Source organism: Protopterus annectens, chromosome 10.part0, assembly GCF_019279795.1.
Source record: "Protopterus annectens isolate FY-2018-M chromosome 10.part0, PAN1.0, whole genome shotgun sequence".
NCBI classification, from domain to species: Eukaryota; Metazoa; Chordata; order Ceratodontiformes; family Protopteridae; genus Protopterus; species Protopterus annectens.
The window spans coordinates 656,312,330-656,339,211 of record NC_056744.1 but is presented as its reverse complement, the minus strand read 5'-3'; the positions used below and the strand labels follow the sequence as shown (position 1 = coordinate 656,339,211).

The window sequence follows — 26,882 nt, the reverse complement described above, 5'->3', positions numbered from 1 at the left end:
CAGTACACTAAACACAGAAAGTGTGATAAGAGACTTAGGGACACAGGTGGACAGTGGTCTCGCCGATAACCACATCGCCACAACAGTCAGGAAATCCTTCTATGTGGCACACCTCATCATGAAGGGCTTTTCTTCCAGAAAAAAGGAGGTCATTGTCCCACTGTACTCATCCCTCATTAGACCCATTATAGAATACAACGCCCCATTTGGTATGTACCTCTCAAGACATCTGCAACAACTGGAAAGGCCTCAGAAATACCTCACTAAAAGAATCACAGGCCTAAAGCAGATGCCCTACGCTGACCGCCTTAAAAAACTCCAGCTATACTCTGTCGCACATCGTCTACTCAGAGGCGATCTCTGCTTAACATACAAGGCCATGTCAAACCCAGAGCTGTTGGACATGCTACACTTAAAGAAATCCCAATCCCTCAGAGCTACACGCTCCAGGGATATAAACCTTGTCATCACAATAAACAAAACATGCTGGAGGGATAGGTTCCTGACCCAGAGACTCCCCAGACTCTGGAATAGATTGCCCATACATGTCAAGCAGAGTGCCTCTTTGGACCTCTTCAAGAGGAACCTTGACGATTGGATGGGAGAAAGGAAATTCACCCCAGGGATCACGTCAGTCGCCCTGCTAGACAGGGGTCCAGGAAAGTAAATAATGTGGGAAGAAATAGCCAGGGAATTGTTATGGCTAGGCTTGTATAGGCCCTAGGGCTGATAGCCTAGTACCAACCTATGAACCTTTGTGTACACTTATCATAAATGTAGATGTTCGAATGTATTCACTGTTGCAGTCCTGGTTACCCTCCCTCCAGCCCCCTGACATCTATTGGCTATACCTTTCTTCTTGTTTACTGTATTTAAGCTTTCTGGTGTATTTGTTTTTTTGTTGGAGGTGTAACCTTGTATGTAATTGCTTCCCATTATGGGGGCACCTGACATCTGGGGTAAGAAAAACTGATGTAATGGCTTCGGCTGCATGCTTTATACCCCTGACTACCTGACGTCATGGAAGGAGAGACAGCATCCAACGCAGGACCAAAAACTTTGATAATCAGGCCTGCTAAGGGCTACCTGCAGGCAGATAACCCAAATGTAATGACTGCAACAGTGAATACACTTGAACATCAACATTTATTGAAATGGGTATTGCATGTCTTTTCATCTCAAAACAGGTGGTTTCTCCTTGGGATTTCAGTCTTGTTTTTGAAAAACTGACTCCACCCCATTTTGAACCAGCGTATCAAGCTCATTTGAAATTCTTGATGTGGAAAATTGTTTTACTCACTGCTCTAAGTTCAGGTTGGAGAGTATCCAAGATGCAAGTTCTGATGGTGATTCAGCTCTATATGATGTTTTGTAGAAATAGGGTAACGTTAATAACCCGCCTCTCCTTTGTGTATATTGTGGTGTCTGAATTAATTTTAAATCAGTGTGTCCATTTCCCTGTGTTCTTTTCTGAACCAAAAAACAGGAGTGAAGGAGTCTTAAATATTCTGGATGTTTGCATGCAAGTCTGATACTATATTGAGAGAACAGAGGACTTCAGAACTTCTGTTTCATAGCTATCAAAAAGCCACCGTGTCTCATGGCCTTGTTTTCCTTGCCAATAACGTCCTTCAGTCAGCTATTGTTTTCTCCGAGAAGGTCATACTACTCAATCCTGGAGTAAATTTGTGGATACCCATCTAGTCAGTTTAAAGGAAGATATTGTGTCGCACTGCTTAACATGCAGGGTAATTCATTCGGAGGTTTCGGAGATGGTGGGTTATAAACCTGTCCCTCCATCATGGTTTAATCTATCCATTGGAGGAGTTAGGTGTCTGTTCTAGTGTTGGTGGAGATACTGAACTTTCAAAGAAATACAAGTTCCAGGAAAGTTGGGTCTCTAATGATGCAGTAAGCGAGACTGAGATCTCTGATCAAAAGTATTTGACACTGAGTAAAGGCATTGTGCTTCCAGTCTGTCTTGACAGCTGAGGGACTTTAGATAAGTAATTTTTTTGGTTAGGAGCCTTTGAGGACTTTCTGATATGTTTAGTGAGATGAACTCCAAAGGGGTGTGCTGTACAATATAGTTTGTCTGATCAGTGCTGAGTGTAAGAAGAGTACCTGTTTAGACCTTGTTGATAGAGAGAGAACTGTCAACCGAAGTACCTAGGTCCCTAACCACTTTTGCAAAAATTATAAGATGAATTTACCCTGAATCCAAACTGCTGACTATTTCAGGACATTAACAGTTAACTGTTAAGTTTACTGCAGTTAGTTTTAGCACCCATGATTTATTCTTGACAAGAGAGCAGTAATTTCATATAAGGTAACATTCAAATCAGCACAGTAGTAACCATAAACTTAACCGTGATAAGGCATTTGTGTTCAGACAGTTTTAACAGTATAAAAAAATGACAGGTTCATTTGTGTATACTAGGCTAATGACCACTGAGGCCTTTGTAAGCCTAGCCATGCAACCCAAATGTATCCAATGAGTTATTTTGCCGTAGAGATTATTTTAAGGGGCGTCTATAAGGGCATAATTAAATGCTGCTTCTGTCTGTCAGAGGTACAGGTGTCATACCAGCAGTGAATTTCTGATTTCCCATTCACTGGTCCAAGTTTATCTTGAATAGGGTTAAGGAAGGGCTCTGCTTCACACAGAGAATGGTGATTGTATGATACATACCTCTATCTCCAGTATGTCTTGTTTGTTGCAAGCAAAGTTTAAATTGTTAGATCTAGTAGTTACGGTGCTGTTCATTTTGTGGCTATGCAAAAGATCCATCAGAGTGGGATCAAAGGATCCCTTGTATGCTAGGCATAAATCGCCTCTCAGCAGCCTAGAGAAAACAAGAGTATAGGGATGGGGCTGTGAGATGATTTTTGCATAGGACATGGTGTTTATGCCCTCTATCGCTTTTGTTAGGACATTGCAGTTGTTGCATGTGACTGGTGTGGTAAATACCAAAGGGGGCATTATACTCAGTTGGTCTGATTGAGGGCTGAATACAGTGGCATAATGACTTTCCTGGACCAAGATGCCATCCCCTAATTTATAAGTTGAGTAACAAAGAATAATTTTCTTACTACCTTAAACATATGTTGGTCAAAAGCTAGGTTACCATCTAAATAAGTTACCAAATCACTAACTACTTTGTCTACTTTTACGGGTGTTCTATCAATGAGGTAGTTTCCCTGGGTGGCTGACTTTCCAAAAGGTACTGTTATGCATTTCTTTGCATCGACTTTTAAGCTGTGGCTTTGGCAGCAGTCATTTGTCTGTTTTAGACCTTCCTGTAATATGGTAGTATCTCAGGAGGGGGGTCTGTGATTGCCCCTAGCTTACTAACTTGGAAAGCCGGAGGCCATTGACATTGGCTTTGATTTCTAATAGATGCCAAAGAGGAGTTGACACAGCTCGGGGCCCTGGGGGCTCTACTGGTGACTGGCCTCTATGCAGAGGTGCTCTCTCCTGTCCTGGCTTTCTGGGTGCCATCTGTGAGCCACCTGGCTATCCAGCAAGTTACATAGGATTTATGCCCAATTCCACTATTTTATTTACAGTGCTTAAGTCTGGTATTGTATCACATGCCTTAGCTAGGGCAAGGTAGGTAGTATGCACTATTTTCCCTCATCCATTGCCTTGATGACCAGTCAAAGGATTCCACCAGGTTCAGTCCTTCCTTTGACAAAACCAAATTGGGTAGGGTCCAATGTCTGAAGGTTTCCAATGTCATTGTTCATTTCCATGGTTATTCTTTCCGTGGCTTTGCGTATGAGACTTGTCAGACTAATAGGCCTGTAGTTCCCAGGATCCATTGATGGCCTTCCCTTGGTAGGGGATTGCAGAGGCTGTGTTGAATAGCGACTTCAGTGGTACTGCTTGGTCAGTCGTATTTCAGGCTGTTTAGGAGGCACATTGGGATATTATTGAAGCTGCAATCTTGGCCTTAGAGAGCCTATCTAAGATGTGTTCCCTATTGATAGTTGTAGGGGTTATATTAGGTGGTATTTCCTGTGCGGTGGTGGGTTTGAGAAGGAGTAAAGTTAAATCTGAATTTATCAACCAGAAGGTTTTCTATATTTCCTGGTTTTGTGAATGTAACTCCATTTACCAACAGTTTGGCACACTGCCTGTGAGGTTTCGGACATAGCTAAAGAAGACCTCATTGTTGTCCTTGGCCTGGGACACTATATTTACCTCAAATTATTTATTTATTTTTTATTTTACTGTAGTCTTCTTGATTGTCTATTTAGTTTGATGAGAGAGTTATCTTTTTTGGTGTTACACTTCCCCGTTTTAGCCATGACTTATTGTACAACCTGTTTAATTTTGGATTCCATCAGGGTGTTTTTTTGAGTTAGTTTTGGACTTACTTCTACAGCAGCCTCTATGTTATGATTGACATGGTTGTACAGAGCTAGTGTGAGTAATTCTGCATAGTCTGCTGTGTTTGGGTTTGGAGTAGCTTGAAAAATTTTCAGGTCATCACTTAGTTCCTAACTTTTACATGGTTGGCTGGTGTTACAGAATTGATTCTTATTTTGTGTGAGACTGCTTTGTGGTGTGACTTTACCAGAGAAAAGATGACACGGGAGGTTGGGGGTACTGAGCGGTGTAGCTTTCTCCCATATTTGTCAGTACCAGGTCCAGAATGCTTTTATTTCTAGTCCAGGGTGTTTCTGTTAGTCTAGGAATCTGTATACCTGCTAATTTTGTGTTGTGTTGGATTAACAGTTTATAGAGGGATAATTAAAGTCCCTCATGAGTATGGTATTTGGTTGAATGGTAAGCATCTCCAGTGGGTCTAAGTATGCGCTATGGGTTTTATGGGATATAGAGGGTGACCTGTAGCTTGCTAGGAAATGGTATGGGACTTTGTTTATGGTAATCTGAATGTGGAGGAAATCCAGTGCATTATCCTGTTTAATCAACCCAGAGGTATGCTTGTTGATGTAGATGAAGAAACCTCTTTTAGTCCCTGTCTGGGTAGTTGCAGGTCTAAGTGTGTGAAAAATACCAAAGCCTTGCACTGATGGGGTACTCTCTGCAGCTTTAAACCACGTCTTGGTAACAACACAGATGTTGCCATTCTCCAAGGTGAGGAGAGTTTTCCGGGAGGGGAGCTTCTTGTTTGGACTCCTGGTATTGAGCAGTAACACCGTTAGAGTTCCTTGGGTATATTTTGTTATGTTGGAAGGTTTGTAAGGCTCTATGAGGGAGTACAATGTATATTTGTGAAAAACTGGAGGAGACAGGTGCAGACCATTCTTCGCAAAATAACATGATTTAACCAATCCCTCCCATGCTATTAAATAATGCATACCCCTAGAGTGATACCAAAAACTTAGCAGTAATTAAAGTTTCTGTTCGTATTGTGGCATCATCCTTGGTAAAGATGGAATGCTAGTTAGGCACATACCAGCCTGTGACATATAGTCTGAGAGCTCCATATTATCTCTCTCACCATGAAGTCTTTGGGGTGGGGGTACATCTCAGGTCATTACACCTACATAGGACTATGACTGAATCATAATGGTACCTGTGGTGCAGTGACTTGAGTGCCTGCATATCTTGATGGTTCCTGGCCTCTGATAGGCAACTGATGGTTATTTTCCACTTGTTCAGACTGGTGAGTGGAGTATCAGTATGTCGTACAATGGATTCTTGGGTAGAGAATTGGCTTGCCTTATGGGCTTGGTAGTTGAGGTTTCATTGGGTGTGGCTCCATGTGCAGTGTTGCATATTGTCACTGTTTAGTGCTTTCAGGTTTACTGATAGTTTTTGAGATGGATTGTCTAGGAGAATTTTGGGGTTTGGGGATATTGCATTTAAGTCCTTAGCACAAGTAGGTCTATTTGTGGTGTGTATGTTATGTGTCGGGTATATGTGTTTGACCACCAGATTGTTAATATGAGTGTTATTGTTTGCGAGAGGTTTGCCTCCATCGATTGTGTATATACATCTCTTTCATTTTCTGTATACAGTATTTTTCTTTGAAGATTAAATGGCTGCCATAAATGAAGAAGGTTGAGTACCTTCTTAGTTAAGTAGTTAAGTACTACGCTAGCTTTGTCCATTACTGCTTGCTGTTCTTTAGAAGTATTTGTCAGAACCCTAGACTAACATGTTAACACTTTTCTTTTCTCTCGTTTTCTTTTGATAGCTAAACCACAGCCTGTGTAATGTAGTAACTGCACTCAACATCCATACATTCTGACCTTATATGTCAGTCTCTGTTCTTATAACTTTTTCTTTTCCTCCTTTTGGTTTAACTAATTTACCTACACATCTCATAAACTGAGATTTATTATCTCATTAAGTGTCAGAGCAGTTGCTCTTTCTGAGCTGTTATCTCCGCTAAATGAACTCAGACTCCCAACATAATATGCAAAACTTAGATTTTTATAGTATGGCATGACCTCGTTTTGTACAGTTTCAGGCTGTATATCACACATGCCCACACACAGCATCTCTGAGGTGTAAAAGTCATTGGAAGCATCCAAACGGTGCATTTTTTTCACTCTGCCATTAAATGGCTTTTTACACTATTTGGAAATAAATGATGTACTTCCCTTTCTAAGCATAAGTGAATATTTAATCTGTTTATCTTAACATCTGTAACTTAACTCCTGACTAAGGGCATATGCCATCTCAGAACCTTCGGTCCAGTAAAAGGTATTACATCACATCTGTGTTCGAGTGTCTGTGTTTTCTGTTGATAGACCAACATGGCATTTCTTAATTTTTTTTTCTTTCAAAATAAGGGAGTTTTTATTAGCAGGGAGATCATTTAGAACACTGAGAAATTGTGCATGGTCATCAGGGGCAAACAAGTGATGTTATGCAGTCCTATCTCGCCTACATTCTTCACCTGTGGGTTCGGAGCCGAATATCGGCTCTGACTCAGCCTATTTACTAGCTCGAAAGTCTTTGATTGGCTGGGCTAAAATGGTATCCCACAATGCACTGCTCCACATTCCCAGATCTCGTTTGCCGCTTGTAGAGCTCGGACGTGGTCTCGACTTGGCTGTGGCTAAAACCTTTTTCCTGTGAAAAATTTTGCTGATTGTTGTTATCCAAATAGAGCTTTTTCATAGCTATTGTTCCTGCGTTAGTGTTTTGTGAGTTGTGAGTGTTTTTGTGTGTTGTGGTATCCCTAATTTCCCTCGGGCTAGGCCCGTTTCAGTTAGAGGACCCTAGTCCTCCATTGTGGTGTTTGTCTGACTGTCGTTTTGGTGCGTTGTAGTTTTTTTAAGTGGAGAACCGTTTTAGTTAGAGGTTCTCCCCTGTGCCTTGGTTGTTTGTTGTACTTGTGTTGACTCTCGGTCTCTGTGTTCGCGGTTTCCCGCATTTTGTCAGTAGCAGCTGCTACAGTTGTTGGCTTTAGAATGTCTAAGGAGCAGAAAGAGCATAAGCCCTCGGGCTTTAAAAAGTGTACGAAGTGTGCTTATAAGATGTCCATCATAGGTGGACACTCGGTCTGTGTTTACTGTCTTGGAGCCATCCACCTACAGGAGTCGTGCAGTTTCTGCCACGCCTTTAGTCCTCGCGTGCTCCAAGAGAGGAAAAACAAATTAATCCTAAAGGGACTGCTAAAACAGTCCTTTGAGGAGGATTTAGGTTCGGCTCCCAGCTCCCAGTCGAAGTCTAAATCCTCAAAATCCAAGAAAAGGTCTCCGGCTCCATCTATTGCTTCGGAGCCACCTTCTAAAATCACTATTGTTGAGTCTGCTTCCTCGGCTCCACTGTCATCGGGGCCGCAGGAGGTAGCTGTGTCTAGTGAGTCTGCGTCCGCTCTGATCGTACTGGAACCAATTCGGAGCCGGTCTCCAAGTTTGAGGCAGTGTTCTCCAGATAGGAAGTCTAGGTCTCCATCCATCTCCTCCAAGTCCTCCAGGCTTTTGATTTGGATGTAGATAGGGTGGTGCAGAGGCTCCTACAGTCGCCGGTGTTGGCCAGACTTTTCTCGGTTCCGGAGCTGGCTCCTAAGGTTGTTTCTGCTATTCCTCCTCCGAGCGCATCCTTGTTGTTGGAGCCGGTAAGCTCCGCTCCGAGGGACGTTCCTGCGCCGGCTCGGATCCCCCAGCGGGGTTTATCGGTGCCCGCATCGGCTCCGACCTTGTCGGTTCCATCCACAGGGTTCGAGACTCGGGTCTCCTCGGTTGGGCCCGAGGGGGATGCCTTGGAACACCCTTCGGTTCCGAGCCTCCCTCTCGGTGCCTCGGCTGTGGGGACACTGGTCCCGGTCATAGCCTTGGAGGGCGGGCGGTCCTCTGATTCGGGAGGTCCCGCCTTCGAGGCTATGCAGAGTGTGCTGGCTAGGTCAGCTACTTCTCTCGGATCGGTTCTACCTTCCCCCACAACACCGGTGAGAGCTTCTGACGCCCAAACTATCCTTGGACAGCAGAGCGCCAGGGCCTAAGGATACCCCCATGAGTGGTCCCCTTCTTTCTGAGGGGCCCTCAGAGCCTGTGCCTGGGAACCCCCCAGAAAGAAATTGTGCAAGAGGAAGCACATAGACTCCCAGGACGAGTCCCTCACTTCCGATACTGACCTCGAGGAATCGGAGGGGTCCCCCAAGTCTTCCTCTGAGGATGTTTCGTTCTCCGATATCCTGGAGATTTTGAAACAGAGGAGACTGACCCTCCAAAACCCCCTCTGAGGAGGAGTCAGTATTCCTTTAGGCTTTTGGCTCTCAGCCCTCCGTCTCCTGGGTGTCTCCATCCTTCGAGCTCCTTGACCTTATTTGTCGAAGGGTGTGGGAGAGTCCTGACTCTGTGGAGCCTGATGTTCATCGTGCATACAACTGCAGTCATAACAGGGTTCTCCTGCCGTCAGGCGGATCCTCGGTCGGCCGAATTCCAAAGTCTAGGTCCGGCGTCGGTTGTCGTCGCTTCTTCCCTGACGTCAGTGCGACAGGGGTATAAAGGAACCAGCCGACGCCATTTTCTTCAGTCTTTCTTGCCGTGCGGTGCCCGAAGCAGAAGCAGTTCGCAAGTGCTGGTCGGCCAGCTCCTGAAATTACGAAAATTTTGAAACCGAAGTCTCCTTGAAAGCTAAGTACCCCGTTGGGGAAACTTTTCTTGCCTCAGACCAATGTCAGACAAAGTTAATAATTGTATTTCATGTGGGAAGCAAATACCGCATAAGGATTTCCATTCCCTCTGTATACCTTGTTTAGCCCCAGACCACAACGTCTCGGTCTGTCGCTTTTGTGCTACATTCAACAAACGCACCATTAAGCGTCGGGCGGAGTTCGCCCAGCATTATTTTGGAAAAACATTTAACTATATTGTCTCATCGGATACTCCGACTCCAGTTTTGTCTAAAAAAACTCAAAGATAAGGACCGACACACGAGGTCTGCGGCCTCTACCGACACCACGCCAAAGCTGACTACACGTTGTCCGGTTCTCAGCGAGGCACCAACGCAGCCCCTGACTACCGACAACACTTCATTGGTGGTGTCTCCTATGCCCGAGGTTGCAGGCTCCTCAGCCCACACCCCGACTACAGATACTGAAGCCACTCTTGGCATTGAACTTCAAAATGTGGACAGGTCTACCTCCACTCTAGGTGTCTTCAGACCTTCCTCTTCTTTTTCCATCAAGGCTTTCACTAAGTCTAAAGCAGCCATGCATTCTAAGAGACAAGCTACACAGGGCCCATCTCCAGGCCCCATGCCTAAAAAACAGATGCTTAAAATGGCTGAGGATTGAATTACTCTTATCAGGGGTTCTCAACCCCCACCGGACAAAAGGCCCAGAGTGGAGGAAGAATCCCCCTCCTCTGATCAGGGCTCCATTATTTCAGAGCACTCTGATCAGAAACATTCTTACTCCCCTTTTGAAGACTCTGATGCAGAGGAGTCCATTCCTTCTGTATCCCCCTCAGAGGATTACTCATTTGGGGAAACTTTGCATACCTTAAGGGAACACTTCCACTGGGAAGGCCAAGATTATTCAGATTCCAAGAAAAGGCTTAGGGAATTTCTCTTGCTACCTCAGCACAGGCCTCTGGCTATACCTCCTGTCTTGGACATCCTAGATGACGTTTACTCGGAGGCCTGCCTTAACCCAGATTCTCTTCCTCCAGCCCCAGTCAAGCCTGATAGGTACTACAGGGTTCCTGACTCACACCAATTTCTATACAAAAGCCATGCTGCTGACCCAGAAACCATCTCACAGGGCCCCAAGGGAATTAAGGCCTCCACTGCTAAAAATCCATTACCTTCTGAGAGAGATTCCAGTTCCTTATAAAGGTGGGGGAAAAAGGTATATACCTCGGCTACCTTAACCATGAGGGCCTTAAACTGTCAGTTCCATATGCTAAAATACCAACGGTTTTTGTTATCACAATTGAAAAGTAAAATGTCACAACCTGAACAACCAGACTTGAAGGAGTTGCAGGATTTGATGCATAGTGCAGAACAAGTGGGTTAGCATACCTTACAATGTGGTTTTGATGCTCTAGAGGCCTCATGTAGAGCTGCTGTTACAGGATCAGTCATACGTAGACATGCCTGGCTCAAGGAGCAAACCTTGCCTGATCATGTCAAAGCTAAATTACTAGATGCCCTCTACAAAAGGATGTATTATTTGGTGCTAATGCTGAGGAGGTATTAAGGAAAATGGAGGAAAAGGCTAAATCAATGCAAACTGTGAAAGATTTCCTACAGGTACACCCCCCACATTTCAGTAGAAATTGGCCTTCCAAAAATTGGTCCTTTCCAGCCACGGATAGACCCCAAAGAGGTAGATACAGGCGCCCGAGGGGCAGAGGACAATCCCAAGGATCGTTTAGAGGCAGACAGTGGCAAGCTCCTACACAAAGAGGTGGCGAGGATAACTCGCAATCATTCAGAAAGCAAGCCCAGTGACTTTCCCCTTTGCATGCCAAGCAAGACTCAAATGGCAGCCCCCTTAGGAGGAAAACTGGCATTATTTTCAAAAAATTGGCATATTGTCACAAAAGACAAATGGATCCTGGACATTATAAACAGAGGCTACAGATTCCATTTTCACACCCTTTCAAAAATGAGAGTCATGCCAAACCTGCCACACAATCAAAAGGCAGAGGCACAAAGGCAAATTACAGATCTCATAGACATGAAAGCTATTCAAGAGGTACCTACGCACGAACAAGGTCAAGGTTTCTATTCCAGACTATTTCTGGTACCAAGGAAGGGAAAAGATTGGAGACCTATTTTGGACCTATCCATCCTAAACACATTTCTACTCGTACCAAAATTCAAGATGCTCACTCTACAGCAGCTTCTTCCCATGCTGGGCAAGGAGTCTTGGCTGGTAACATTGGACCTCAAGGAGGCATGCCTGCATGTCCCAATCAGACAAAATTGCAGAAGATACCTCAGATTTTTTGCAGGTTCAACCCATTATCAATTCTCTGCATTGCCCTTTGGCTTATCTACTGCGCCCAGAGTATTCACGAAATGCCTGGCATCAGTAATTGCCTACTGCAGACTTCAAGGGATACAAATATACCCCTATTTAGACGACTGCCTGATCCAAGCGGACAGCAAGCACATTTTTCTGAAACATCTGGCTTATGTAATAATGTTGTTGAACTCTCTGGGATACACAGTCAACAAAAAGAAATCAAGGCTAATACCCTCTCGAAGATAATTTTCCTGGGTGCCAACTTGGACACAAACACCCAGATGGCCTATCTCACGCCAGAGAAGCAGGGGCAACTAACTCAATACTTCAGAGCACTAGCAAATTGCACCAGGCTGACTGCAAGGAATATCCTGCAGGCTCTGGGATTCATGGCATCTTGCATCTTACTAATCCCATGTGCAAAGCTGCATATGAGGAAACTTCAGTGGTACCTGAAAAACCTATGGTCTCAACACAGCCACAGTTTGTAAACAATAATACCACTAATTCCATGTCTACAAAAGGAATTTCTGTGGTGGGCTCAAGCATGCCAAACAAACACAGGTCTTCCATTCAGCAAGCCTCAAGCAAATCAAGTCATCACAACAGACGCCTCGGACTACGCCTGGGGGGCGCACATGACAGATCGGTGCATTCAGGGCAAATGGTCCCAAAAAGAAAAGCACCTTCACATCAATCAAAAGGAAATGCTAGCAGTAATAAATGCTATTATAGCTTTCAAAGATCTTCTGCAACCAGGTCAACTATTGATAAGATTGGACAACACCACAGTAATGTGGTACATAAACAAACAGGGAGGAACACATTCATACCCCCTATGCAGACTGGCCATGTCACTTTGGAACACGGCCATGTACTTACAAATCGAACTACAAGCACAGTACTTGCCAGGCAAGGAAAACACGCTGGCAGACAACCTAAGCAGAAATATGACAGATCCACACGAATGGAAGTTGCATCCAAAAGTTTTTACAGAGATAATCCAAGCATGGGGAAGGCCAGACATAGATCTCTTTGCCTCCCACAAAAATCACCAATTGACAAAATTCTGCTCAAGGATTTTCCATCCAAAGGCCTGGAGAGTGGATGCTCTCTCTTTCAGTTGGACATCAATGACAGTTTATGCCTTCCCACCTCTTCCTCTGCTGCCCAAAGTTCTATTGAAAACCAGAGCAGACAGACCAAAGATGATTCTCATTGCTCCAGACTGGCCAAGACAACACTGGTACCCACTCCTGAGGAGCCTGACGACTCCCACCATGGACCCTGCCTCTAATGAGTCTTCTCCTGACTCAGCAGAGCTTCAAACCTCTTCACAGCCAGCTAAAACACTCAATCTAGCCGCATGGAAGATTCCTTAGCATCACAACAGACCCTACTCTCCAAGGAGGTGCAGGATGTCATTTTGGAGGCCAGAAAGCCGTCAACTAGAAAGGCTTACTCCGCAAAATGGAAACGGTTTTGTGTCTGGAATGAGAAAAAGGGCCAGGATCCTGGAAAACTGAATTTACCTCAAATACTACAGTATCTAGCTGAGCTGCTAAGCAGTGGACTTTCATTCTCCTCCATCAAAATCCATGCCTCAGCCATTTCTGCAGAATACAACACTGATCCACCCTTATTCTCTCACCCTCTCTTAAGACAGTTCCTCAGAGGGGCTAAGAATCTAAGACCCCAAGGAAACAACCAATACCTGCTTGGGATCTCAATTTCATTCTGGAAAAACTGACCTTGCCTCCCTTTGAGCCAGCTGCCTCATCAGATTTGCAATATTTGTCCTGGAAAACAGCTTTCCTTTTGGCTATCACCTCAGCTCGTAGAGTTTCAGAACTACAAGCTCTCATGGCTGTGCAGCCTTTTATCATCTTCCATCAGGACAGAGTTTCCTTACGAACCAACCCATCCTTTATGCCTAAAGTGGTATCCAGGGTAGCTTTGAATCAGGCCTTACACTTCCCTACCTTTTATCCTAATCCTCAAAACAAAGGGGAGAGATCACTACATTCGTTGGACATCCACAGAAAACTGCGTTATTATTTGGACAGAACAAAGCCTTCTTTCAGAAAATCAGAACAGCTGTTCGTGTCCTATGCTATAGGAGCTCAAGGAAAGCCAATTTCCAAACAGACAATCTCAAAATGGATAGCCCACTGCATACGCTTTTGCTATTCTTTTCATGGCAAAACTGTACCTACAGGCATCAGATCTCACTCCACAAGCAGCTTTCCTCAGAGGAGTTCATACAAAAGATATTTTGGAAGCAGCCACTTGGAGTTCTGTGCATACCTTCTCCAAGCACTACCACCTACCATTATACTCCAAAACTAGAGCAGGCTTTGCCACTGCAGTCTTGCAGGGCATCCTGGCTCCTCCTAGTTCCACCTAGTGCCTACCACCCCTTTCTTAGCTTTGGGATTCTACCCATCTGTTATGACTGCAGCTGTATGCACGATGAACATAGTACAGTTTTGTACCTACCATAAATGTAGTTGTTCGAGTGCTAATACAGCTGCAGTCCAGGTTTCACTCCCCCTTCCCCTCTTGGGACAGGCCTATTGGCTAACACCTCCTCGTACAACCTGATTGAGGTATTCATTTATGGTGTATTTGCTTGCAACTACTGTATTTTGATTATATTGCATTGCTTTATTACACAAATTTATGTATTGCCTTCCTTCTGGGGGCACCTGAAATCTGGGGCAAGAAAAACTGAAGAAAATGGCGTCGGCTGATTCCTTTATACCCCTGTCGCACTGACGTCAGGGAAGAAGCGACGACAACCGACGCCGGACCTAGACTTTGGAATTCGGCCGACCGAGGACCCGCCTGACGGCAGGAGAACCCTGTTATGACTGCAGCTGTATTAGCACTCGAACATCTACATTTATGGTAGGTACAAAACTGTACTTTCCTCGACGCCCCAACAAATTTTTGTCCACTCCCCAAGGAAAAGAATTTTTAACAAAGGGAGTCCCGGTAGATGCTATGGTGGTGGCGGCAGCCACCCAGAAGGAAGTTGCTGAGTCTTCCTCTTCGGTCCATCCTCCTAACAAGGAGTCTAGGACTATGGACTGGTACGGGAAGCGTACCCTGTCTTCAGCTACCTTTACCTTGCGGTCGCTGAATTATTTGTCTCATTTCACGCGGCTCCAGAGAGATCTCCTTAAGGAGTTAGGAGATACTCTAGCGGGTAATGTACCTGAGGCGGTGGCCCAGACTGTCAACGCTCAGCTCTCTACCCTCAACTCCATCGCTAACTCGTCCATGCGACTTATTTTGTACGCAGCCGAGGGAGCGAGTAGGGCGGCTAGCTTAGGGGTGGCCCTTAAGAGGCAAGCCTGGTACGCCTATATCACTTTGTGGAGGCCTTTAAGTCTTCCTTCACTGATGCCCCCTTTGATGGTTCATCCTTGTTCAGGACCAAAGTGAAAGACACCCTCACCAGGTGCGAGCAAGAGGGAAAGACCTTGTCTGCCATAGGAGTCCGTTTTTCCCTCCCGTCAAGACCTTATCCCAAGGCTCAGCGAGGGGGAAAGATGTGGTTCAAGAAATCACAAAGGCCTTTTCCTGCCGCACAAGGTGAGAACCCCTCCCGAGGCAGGGGAGGGGGGTTGTATTCAGGGAGACGTCGCCCCAGAGGCAGAGGGGCCCCCCGCAATTCTGGGGACCGCGATTCCTTTTGTGGTTCCCCATACTCTCGTTCCTGAGGGTGTGCCCGACTGTGCTTCTCCGGAGCCAGTTGAGGGTCGAATTTCCCGGTATCCGGAAGCCTGGGTCAACATCACCCAGGACCGATGGGTATTAGGGATAATCGCCGGAGGTTACACCATCCCATTCTACTCCGCACCCCCTCCCATCAAACGGATCCCAGATGTTCCACCCAGTCAAAGGGATCAAGCAGCATCAGAGGTTTCTCAGCTGCTAGAAAAAGGAGTCATCCAACCAGTCCCCCCAGACCAGATCGGATTAGGGACTTACTCAAGATTCTTTTTGGTGCCGAAAAGAACGGGGGACCTGAGACCCATTTTGGATCTCAGCCAACTTGATCATTATGTACGCAAGTCCAAATTCCAGATGATCATGCTACAATCGATTCTCCCATTGTTGGGAAAAGAAGTATGGATGTGCTCCATCGACCTGAAGGATGCTTAACTACCACATCAAAATGGACAGAGCATCCAGATGTCATCTACGCTTCCGGCTGGGAGCCAGGCATTTCCAGTTTCGAGCCCTGCCCTTTGGTCTCACCACAGCCCCCAGGGTGTTCACCAAGTGCATGGCAGTGGTGACGGCTCATTTGAGACGTCAAGGATTCCAGGTGTTTCTGTACCTAGACGACTGGCTCCTCTCCGCCCCCACCAAGCATCTACTTCTTCAAAAAAGAGATACTACCATCAATCTATGTCACCAGTTAGGCATTACAATAAACTGGAAAAAATCTGCTTTGCTACCCTCACAGCGTGTCTCATTTATAGGAGCAGAGTTGGACACTATTCGATTGAGGGCATTCCTACCACTGGAGAGGATCATGGGGTTGCAACAACAGGTTCGTACGATGATGCCTCTGAAACGCGTGAAGTCAAGGCTAATTCTTCAATTACTGGGGACAATGGCGTCTACTATCATGATGGTCCCATTTGCGAGGTTACATATGAGAATCCTGCAATGGCTCCTATTCGCCCAATGGTCCTTTCAAAGACTACCGCTATCCCATCCAATCTTAATCACAGGCAAATGCAAGTAGGACCTCAGTTGGTGGCTATGCACCAACAACTTAAATGTAGGAAAACCGTTTGTACAACCCAACCCGGTAGCCACAGTGACCACGGATGCCTCCCAGATAGGGTGGGGGGGCATTATCTCGGCAGGATGGTCCAAGGCACGTGGCAGGAGAACGGGATAGACTTGCGCATAAATGTCCTGGAGATGAGGGCAGTGCTTTTTGCATTGCAGGCACTTCAGGCTGTCCTCCCTCTAGGGACTATTGCAATACACTCAGACAACATGTCAGTAGTGTGGTATCTCAACAAGCAAGGAGGAACCCGATCTTACCCTCTGTGCAGGGAGGCCATGAGAGTGTGGAATTGGGCGATAGTTTCCCAACGGTCCTTGGTGGCAACGCACATCCCGGGTAAAACCAATGTGATTGCAGACAGGGTAAGCAGAGCGATCCTCATGCCCTATGAGTGGTCCCTGAACCGCCGGGTGGCGGAAAGCATATTCAGCAGATGGGGTCAGCCTTGCTGCGATCTGTTTGCCAGTCCCCTCGAAATGCAGCAGCTACTTCTCGCTGATCCCCCCACCGGGGGAGTCTCCAAGGGACGCTCTTGCACACAATTGGCCCTCGGGTCTACTTTATGCTTTCCCTCCGTTTCCCCTTATCACAAGGGTGATTCAGAAAGTGCTATCCTTGGGAAGCAGGTTGATTGTGATCGCGCCACACTGGCCTCGTCAAGTATGGTTCCCCTTCCTTCAGCCTTACATTTTGGATACTCCTTGGATTCTGGACCCTCGTTCGGACTTGCTGACACATATGTCGGGACAGTTCCACCCCTCCCTGGGGACCCTCCAGCTGACTGCCTGGCTACTCCACTTCCATCCGTAGTCAGATGTCATGATTTTTCTCCAGACGTGGTCCATATTCTTTTGTCTACTCATAAACCGTCCACTAGGAAGATCTACTCTAGTAAGTGGAAAAGGTTCTTGATATGGGCCCAGTCCAAAGGTATTGACCCCTATACAGCCCCCATCAATTCTGTGTTGGAATTTGTCTGCTTTGTTCTACCAAGGGTCTGCCTCAGCCACCACCAAAGTTCAGCTGGTGGCTATTTCAAATTTTCATGTAGCTTATGAACCTAGCTTAATGGCACACAGACTGTGTAAAGCATTCCTGAAAGGCACTCTTCTGCTTCGTCCCCCTGTATCTCAACCTGTTATGCCCTGGGACCTCAATTTCATTCTGCAGGCTCTCACTCTCCCACCGTTCGAACCTGCGGCCTCCTGCGACGTAAAATTTCTTACATGGAAATCTGTCTTTTTGATAGCTATCACTTCAGCTAGACGAGTCTCAGAAATCCAGGCCCTATCAGTCAAGCCCCCATATTTGATATTCCATAAAGATAGAGTCTCTCTGAGACCAAATCCATCCTTTCTTCCCAAGGTGGCTTCCTTATCTAATATTAATCAGTCCATTGAACTGCTGGTCTTCTTCCCCAATTGTTCCAACAAGGCAGAGTACCAGTTTCATCTGTTGGATGTTCATAGACAACTGCGCTTTTATCTACATAGGACAAAAGATTGGCAGAAGTCAGACCAGCTCTTTGTTTCGTTTTCAGAGAATCGCTTGGGGTCTGCAGTTTCCAAGGTCACCATCTCTAGGTGGATAGCTGGTTGCGTCTCCTTTATTTATCAGGCAGGGGGAAAGAGTTGCCCTTTCCAGTCCGAGCACATTCTACAAGAGCTGTTTCCACTTCCACAGCCTTTCAGGCTAGGTTATCGATAAATGATATATGTGCAGCTGCAACGTGGGCTTCTCCTCGCACGTTTGTCTCCCATTACAAATTGGATGTGGTGTCCAGGGGCAGATCATCTTTTGGCTCCACAGTGCTCAGGAGTATTTTCCATTGAGCCACCCAGGACGTAGATGCTAGGGACGCTGTCCCACAGGTGAAGAATGTAGGCGAGATAGGACTACATAACATCAGTAAGTTATGTACTCACCATAACGTTAGATGTATGTAGTCCATCTCGCCTCACATTCTTCATTACCCCCCCACCGTCCCCCAGGCCTGGAGGATTTGGAGGAACACCATGTCCTTCTTGTATTGCAGAGTCCCTTTGGATAATTTGTTGGACCTCGTTGTTAAGGATGTGGGTGTGTTTGGGTGATGCATACTATACTTCTCTTGGCAGCAAACTAGATCTGGGGATGTGGAGCAGTGTATTGTGGGATACCATCTTAGCCCAGCCAATCAAAGACTTTCGAGCTAGTAAATAGGCCGAGTCGGAGCCAATATTCGGCTCCGAACCCACAGGTGAAGAATGTGAGGCGAGATGGACTACATACATCTAACATTATGGTGAGTACACAACTTACTGTTCTTTAACAAGGTATTAATTGATGATTAAGCCTAATTTGGTAATGCGTCCATTGAAATAAGGAGACACATTCACAGTTGCCATCGGTCTTGGAAGCATGAAAAACACAAAACCCAGTTATAGAGTGGTGGTCTTCTTATATTTAATCCAAATTTCAGTAACTATGCAGATGTTGATGCTTTCCAAATGCAAGAAATGATCAGCTCTTCATTTCTTTTGTTGAAAAGAAAAAGACAACCAGTGTCAAAACAGACCATTTCAAAATGGGTTATCCTATTTCTTCCAGTTTTGTTCTTAACATGGTGACAAGTCTGAGATCCTGACAAGTATGCCCTTCAAAAGGTCAGTGCACACTTTACCAGAGCTTTGGCCACTTTCAGGCCATTTCTGAAAAGGGAAGACCAACTGTTCTAGATGCAGTAACGTGGTATTGTCCACACACCTTCACTAAGCATTGCACAATTGAACATTTCAACAGAGCAAAAACAGGATTTGTTAGGTCTAGTCTCCAGGGTCTCCTGGACTCTGACCATTCTTATCCTGGCCATCTATGCTTTGACATTTATCCCATATTGTGATAGGCTATTGTAACTGATCCCATTTGGATGGTGCAGTGGTAGCATTGTCGCCTCACAGCAAGAGGTTCTCCGGTTCGATTCTTGACTGGGGTGCCTTCTGTGCGGAGTCTGCAGGTCCTTCCTGCGTTAGTGTGGGTTTCATCCCACATTACACAGATATGCATCTGGAGCGTTTCTCCCCGTGCCTCCGCTGAAAATTGGCTTCGTTCCAAGTTGGACTTTCCCGGTAAACAAATGTTAAATAAAAATAAAATTGTTGAGCATAATACAATCATGTAATTGAGCTTAATGTAACAGTATACGTTTGAATAAATCACTGTTGCAGTACTAACACCCTCCCATATCCCCATTCTCATTTTATCCCTTTCTGGCTCCCTACTGGATCTTCTCCTAATATGTCTTGGTTCCCCTTATCCTTGTTCATTTTCCTACTAAATCTGTAAATCTGGAACCCTGATCATCTTGTGACATTTTATAGTCTCCATTTTTTGTGTGAGAGGCAAGAAAGTTGTGCGTTTTGGCACCAATATGTCTGCTTTTATACCAGCATGCTCTTGTGCTTTCTCGGACATACTGTGCATGTGGATGGCACCTAAAAGCTTTTGTCTACTGGCCAGATATCCATTTCATGGCAGAATATATCCCATTTAACCATATGCTACTGCAGTGGTGATATACTTGAACATATACTGTTGTAAGTTTACTTGCACAGCGGTATTTTCTGCAGCTGTCTTAAATCAGTGTCTGTGATCAGCCATGCACTTCTTGGACTACACTGCATGGAGCCTACTTGTTCGATTGTCAGCCACTAGTTAAAATTTCCGTGTGTTGTCTTGCTTTTGAGTCTGCTGTACAGTAGCCGGAAATTCCACCTGCTCCATTGCTTCCTCAAAGTTCAGTAAACCCATTATTGCACCTGCCTCATTCCTCGACCATAACATATTGAACCCTGTTAAAGTTCCATTCCTCCAGCAACCTGTCAGTGATTTTTATGAGCACAGTCCATTTTTAAGTTCTAGGTGGTGACTCTTCAGGATTGATGTTCCTGCAGAGTACATAGGTGCTGTAAACAGAAGTGATTTATCTTTCCAAAAAAAAAAATTTGGCTGGAGTGTGCATGGCAGATTTTTTACAGTGCTGTTTGGACTTTGCTCTGGACCCAAGATATTTTTTGTGATGGCTAAAGCCTCATAGTAAAAGGAGCTCCATATGATTTTCTACTTGGATGATTTTGTTTTTGGTGGCTTCCCTGGACTAAAGATGCTTCTTTGGCTGCAGTCATTTTGGTTAGCTATAGACTTGGAAAAGTCCTTTGTGATCCCATCTCTGAAAAGTGTTTTTATCAATGTAGAGCTAAAAATCTCCTTTGCTTTGTTTCTTTTTCATGGGAGAGCTCTGAATGTCATTAACTTGGCAGCCTTGAGGAGGATACACTGGTGGGTCCAGGCCTTGACTCTTAAATTATTGTTAAAGCATCATAGAGAAGATCAGTGCTTGAGCATCTAAATGCCCATTCCTTCAACATTAAAGATTTCCCTTTGGTCCATAGTGGTGTGTAAACGGATGCAGAGATCATGTACACATTTAAGGAACGATGGCGATATTTGACAAGAAAACCATATTTAAACAAGTTAAATATCGACTCCTCTTGGACATAATATTTTATTGACATCTAGTCTTAGTTCCTAAAAAGGTGGCAGTTTATGCAGTTTGTATGTGGTGGTTTTGTTTATTGGAAAAGGTACACTGTGCTTTCTTCTTTTTTTGCTTGTATGTCAGTCTAAACAGACCTTGTAGTAAGGCATTTTATGGGAAATGTTATGCACCTGAGACCACCACAGTGTGCACTTTTACCCTTTTGGGGACTTGACATCTGGCTACCTTCCTTTTAAACATCTAATTCAGTAGACTATTTTCTCAGAAACATGTTTTCTGGTTCGAGTAACTTGTGTTAGGAGGATGTCTGAGGTACAATCCCTGATATGTAAGGGAGATCATAATGACATTTTTTTTTAGTCACTGGATCTCAGAAAATCTGTTTAAACCTGAATTGATCTCTGCTTTTTCATTTAAAACAATTACTCAGCTTCTGATATTTTTTCCCAAATATAAAAATAAAAATGTCTGCTACACATTTTCAGTGTGCCCACCCAAAGCGTTAAAGAAGAAAAAGAGTAGGTATTTATTGATTTTATCTGTTATAAAATGTTGATGCACTTGACTGTGACTAGGCAAACCCATTGCAAATGTTTGGCCCTTTATATTACCTTTTTTGTCAAGTTCAGCAAAGATAGGGTGTGTTATTTTTGAGTATGAAAGTTGCTGCCATTACTGCTACTTGTTTTTTGCATGTCAGCTCAAGGTCTATATGAGACTGCTACTTGGACAGATGTGCACACACTCATCAGACATTACAGGTTAGAATGTTTTAAGAGAGCATGTTTGCTACCTCTTAGTTAGTCCTGCAGCTGCTGGATTTATAGAAGTGTAAATACCACTTTGTGTCTCCCGTGAAGAGAGGGTACTAGTGTAGTGGGACTGACCCCATCAACAAAGGATAAATAAATGAGTAAATAAATTTGGTCCAGACATTACAAGTTCTTTTTACTAGAATGTTTCCTAAAGTAACATAATGCAGTTTTGTGAAGAAGCTCATTATAATGATCTTCAAAATTCCTGTAAATTTTAAAAGTGCCTCCACACATCTGGATACAGATTAGGTTTTGTATTTCTAAAAGGATGTTAGTAAAAGCAATTGCTTATTTAGTTTTATGTAACTACAGTGTGTTTTCAGTGTACAGTTACTGTTGTATTATTTTTGTTCTGTATACTTTTCTGGAAGAGTTTCTTTGTATAAGTACAGAAGGCATGTGTGTATTGGATGTCTCTGTTTATATGGTGTTTATGCTAAGCAATGCTAGTAGAGCCTCAATGTGAGGTGAATGTTGGTCTGTTACATGGAAAGAACTGGTTATGGAGGTCCCCAGGTGAGTAACCAGTGTGGAGATGGCCAAGCCTCCTGTTGTATTGACACCTAGGACAGTCTGGGTGTTAAGCAGTGTCAGCAATCATTCCCTAATAGGAGCTGTATATACCATATAGCGTATGCTCTAACCAGTGGTGGGTCATATGCAGTGTTGCACATGTACTATGGCTGATATTCTAAGCCGTACTTGTAACCCAGTGTTGGGATCACAGAGCAAAACATCCCAGTGGCTTCCTTGGACAGTGGTCACTTGTGGCTGGCTTTCTCCCCTACGAGTGAACTAATGTGCTAAAATAGTCAAGGGAGTGATGATGGTAGGGAATACAGCAAGAGCATGAAAAGTGTATCTAGAAAGAAAAGTCCGTCCAGAGCAGGCTTGATATTAGTGAATAAAAATGCGCATATAATAAGTACTACTACTGGATCATCCTCTTCAAAGCAGTAGTGTTACAGTGAATACATTACTCAGGCTTTGATATCTATTTATATGTGGCTGTAGTGTGTAAATGCACACTGTTTCTGCCATGTAAATTTTTTTAAGTTTAACTTCCTGAAGGAGATTCTTTGTAATCAGCTTTGGTAAATATTAATTTTGGTCTGTTTGATTATGCAGTTTAGATTTTTGATTTCAAGTGCAGATCACTATTGTAAGCAATATTCTTATCATGGGGAACTTGATGGAAGTTAACCCTACCCTGCCGAAAAGACAAAAAACTGAGAATTGTTAAGAAATACTATCGGTGCCTTACGTACAAAACGGTAGGTAATGTTTTAGAGGCATATATCCTTAAGATGTATTTTGTCACTGTTTATGTGAACAAAGAAATATTTATATTAAATGCATATGCTTAATGTACTTAATTGTGTCTAGGTTTGATGAATAACTTATGTTTAACTTCAACAGGCTCACAGCAATGAGACAGTTGGAAGTGCTCGATGGAAGATTTCAAAGCAATTGAACTGTGTTGTGGATAACATTCAGATATTTGCAAATGACAGCTTGGTAGGTAATTTTTTTTTTTTTTTTTTTAAGTGAAACTTCTTATGGGACGGTGTGAGATCTCAGAGTGAAACGGAAGTATGCAAGAGCGGAGTTTGCCTTCTGTTCTTAGAGCGAGTGAGCAATTTCTCATGTGCGCACACACATACAGCAAAGAGCGAGAGCAAGCAACCCCCCCCCCCACACACACACACACACACACACACACTGACAGCGAAGAGTGAGTGAGAGTGAGGGATTACACACACCCACACACACACGCGCGTGTGCATGCAGCTAATTTTACAAAGGAAACCCAGGCACACCATACAAAAAAATAATAACATCACAACTTATAATTAACAGGCTGTGTATTCACCCAAGAACATTCTACTGTTTAAATGCAAAGCTCTGCTTCATAAGGGTTAATGCAGATGTTCTTCGTCTTCCATTGCTGCAGTCCTGACTGTGGCCTGAGAGAGTATAAGGCTGGCGTCGGTCGTCGCGGATGCGATTAGCGCGACGCCAGTATCAGGTAGTACTTATATGCATGACCGGCCATATCCTCTCAGTTTTTTGCCGCATGGTCCGATGCAGAAGCAGTTTTGCGAGTGCAGGTTGGTGAAATATTAGTTTCAGACCGAAACAGAGTTGGCAACATTTTGGTTTTTCTTGCCTCAGTATTTATGTCAGAAAAAGTGAATAACTGTATTTCTTGTGGGAAACAGATACCTCATAGGGATTATCATACCTTGTGTATACCTTGTTTAGCACTATTAAGAGGAGGTTAGACTGTGCCAGGTTGGTGTTTAAGGATAAAACAGTGAAGCCTAGGGTTGAGGAACCGGAGGTTTTGCCAGGAGTTTCCATAGAGTCCCAGGCAGAAACTTTACTCTTACAGGATGTGCCTTCTCAGGAGGTAGGCCAGGCTGAGGGGCTTCTCAGGTGACTGCTCTTCCCAAGGTAGTTAGGGCCTCTCCTTCTGTTGCCAAAACTTCTTTGAGAGGTAGGCCTACTTCAGCTTCAGTGGGGGCTTCGGGTTCTGTTCCTAAGAAACATATGCTTAAAATGGCAGAAGATTTGATTACTATGATTAGGGTTCTATGCCCCGCCTAATAAGAGGCCTAGGGAGTTTGAAAGTTTTGAACAGTGTTCAGAGGCTTCAGAATCTTCTGTGGAAGATATGCAGGAGTATCCTACTTATTCTGATTCTGATGTGGATGATTCCACCCCTACAGCTTCTCCACCTGAGGATTTCTCATTTTCAGAGACTTTGCATTCCATGAGGGAGCACTTTAAATGGGAAGGCCAGGATTACTTTCTTGTTTTACCCCAGCATAGGCCTTTAGCTATTCCTCCTGTGTTGAATGTGGTGGAAGATGTTTGCTCATAAATATTTGTTTAAGAGTCGCCATGAGAGCTTTGAATTGTCAGTTTCACATGCTAAAATATCAGAATTATCTCCTTTCACAGTTGAAATCTAAGGTGGATGCTTTGGCGGAAGGTATTGAGTGTAAAGAGTTGCTGGATTTGGTTCATGTGTCTGAACAAGTGGGTAAGCATTCTTTGCAATGTGGTTTTGATGCTGTACAGGCCTCCTCGAGGGTGGCTGCTACCAGTTCTGTTCGCATGCCTGGTTGAAGGATCAGAATTTAGCTGAGCATGTTAAGACAAGGATTTTGGATGCTCCTTTACAGTCTGATGTGTTGTTTGGTAAGCAGTTTTAAAGAAAATGGAGGACAAAGCTAAGTCTATGCAAACTGTTAAAGATTTTTTTAGTAGAAATTGGCCTGCTAAGGGGTGGACATATCCTGCTTATGATTCTCAGTCTAGGGCCTTTGGGAGGAAGACTGTCTCTTTGTTCCTTGTACCAAAGAAGGGAAACACGTGGAGACCAATTTTAGATTTATCTATCCTCAACACTTATCTGGACATTCCCAAGTTCAAGATGTTGACGTTACAACAGCTTTTACCTCTGCTGGGCAAAAATCACTGGATGGTAACTTTAGATCTCAAAGAAGCTTACCTTCATGTGCCTATAAGGCTAAGTTGCAGGAAATATCTGAGGTTAAATTCTCATTATCAGTTCTCTGCATTGCCCTTTAGTGTTCACAAAGGTTCTGGCTCCAGTGATAGCTTACTTCAGGCTTCAAGGAATTCAAATCTATCCTTACTTGGTCGCCTGCCTGATTCTGGCTCAAGAAAGGGAAGTTCTTCTACAGCACCTGCAATATGTTATCGCAGTGCTAAGATCCCTAGGGCATTCTGTGAGCGAAATAAAGTCCAGTCTAGTACCCTCTCAAGACATGTGCTTTCTGGGTGTGAGACTGAATACAGCAGCCCAGATGGCCTTTTGGACAAACAAAAGAGTCTGTCACTTTACTTCCATCAACTATCTCATCAGTCCGTGCTGACTGCAAGGACAGTCCTTCAAGCATTAGGGTTCATGGCATCTTGTATTCTGGTGCTTCCCAATGCCAAACTGCATATGAGGAAGTTACAATGGTATCTCAAAATGTATGGACACAGCACTGCCAGGATTTGGACACTGTCATTCAAATAATACCTTGCCTTCAAAAAGAATTCTTGTGGTGGGCTCAGGAATGTCACCTAAACAAGGGACTCCAGAGGCAAGTCAGATCTTGGGACATTGCTTGGGGAGCTCATCTAAATGGAAAGTGGATACAAGACAAGTGGCCTGCCAGACTACACCATCTACATATCAACATGAAAGAGATGTTAGCAGTCCAGTTTGCATTAATGGCTTTCAAGGAGTTACTTCTTCCAGGGCAGGTGTTGATTCTAACAGACAACACAACTGTCATGTGGTACATCAACAAGCAAGGGGAACACATTCTTATCCTCTATGCAGGCAAGCAATGATTTTATGGGAGACTGCGCTAAGCCTGCAACTAACTCTTCAGGCAAGGTTTCTGCCAGGAGCACAGAACTCCTTAGCAGATGTGTTAAGCAGACAAATCATGGATCCCGTGGAAACTGGATCTTCATGTATTTCAGAAACTGACAGTGTCATGGGGAACTCCAGACATAGATCTGTTCGCTTCTCCACTAAACCACCAGCTGCCAAAGTATTGCACAAAGGGGTTTCATCACACGGCTTGGAAAGTGGATGCTCTGTCTTTCAGTTGGAAAAACCTTCATGTGTATGCCTTTCCACCTCTACCTCTTCTTCCAAAGGTACTGTTAAAGGTCAGACAAGACAGGCCAAGGATGATTTTGATAGCTCCAGATTGGCCTCGGCAACACTGGTACCCTCTACTGGAGTCTGGTAAAGAAGCCTCCATGGCCTTTACCTCTGATTCCTCATCTGTTATCTCAGAAGGAAGGTCATCTGCTCAATGTCAAGCTACACTCTCTTCATCTAACAGCTTGGCATATTCTGTGTTGAAACACAGCAGGTCTCAACTTCCTCAACAAGTTTTAAATGGGATTATGGAAGCTAGAAGACCTAGTACAAGGAAAGTGTATGCAGAAAAATGGAAGAGATTTTTATTTTGGAGTACAGCAAGGCATTTGGAGATTTCTGAGCCTAATTTGAGTGTGGCTCTTCAATATCTTACTGAATTGTTGGACAAAGGTTTGTCCTTCTCTTCCATAAAGATTCATGCTGCAGCAATTTCAGCTCACTATGATTGTGACCCACCTTTGTTTTCGCATCCTTTGTTCAAGCAGTTTCTTAGAGGGGCAAAGAATATAAGACCCGCTCCTACTCCTGCTTGGGATCTCAATTTTGTGTTGGAAAAACTTACTCTACAACCTTTTGAGCCTGCAGCTACTGCTGAATTGAAATA

General features: G+C 44.3%; 1 protein-coding gene across 1 annotated transcript in view; it reads left to right on the top strand.

Moving 5' to 3' along the window:
- USP24 (ubiquitin specific peptidase 24) overlaps nucleotides 1-26,882 on the top strand; it is a 4,679,666-nt gene that overhangs the window by 1,940,689 nt on the left and 2,712,095 nt on the right. The window contains exon 26 of the mRNA XM_044085508.1: nucleotides 22,996-23,094. Within this exon, the coding sequence (XP_043941443.1) occupies nucleotides 22,996-23,094 (99 nt within the window). The remainder of the gene's footprint in view (nucleotides 1-22,995; nucleotides 23,095-26,882) is intronic.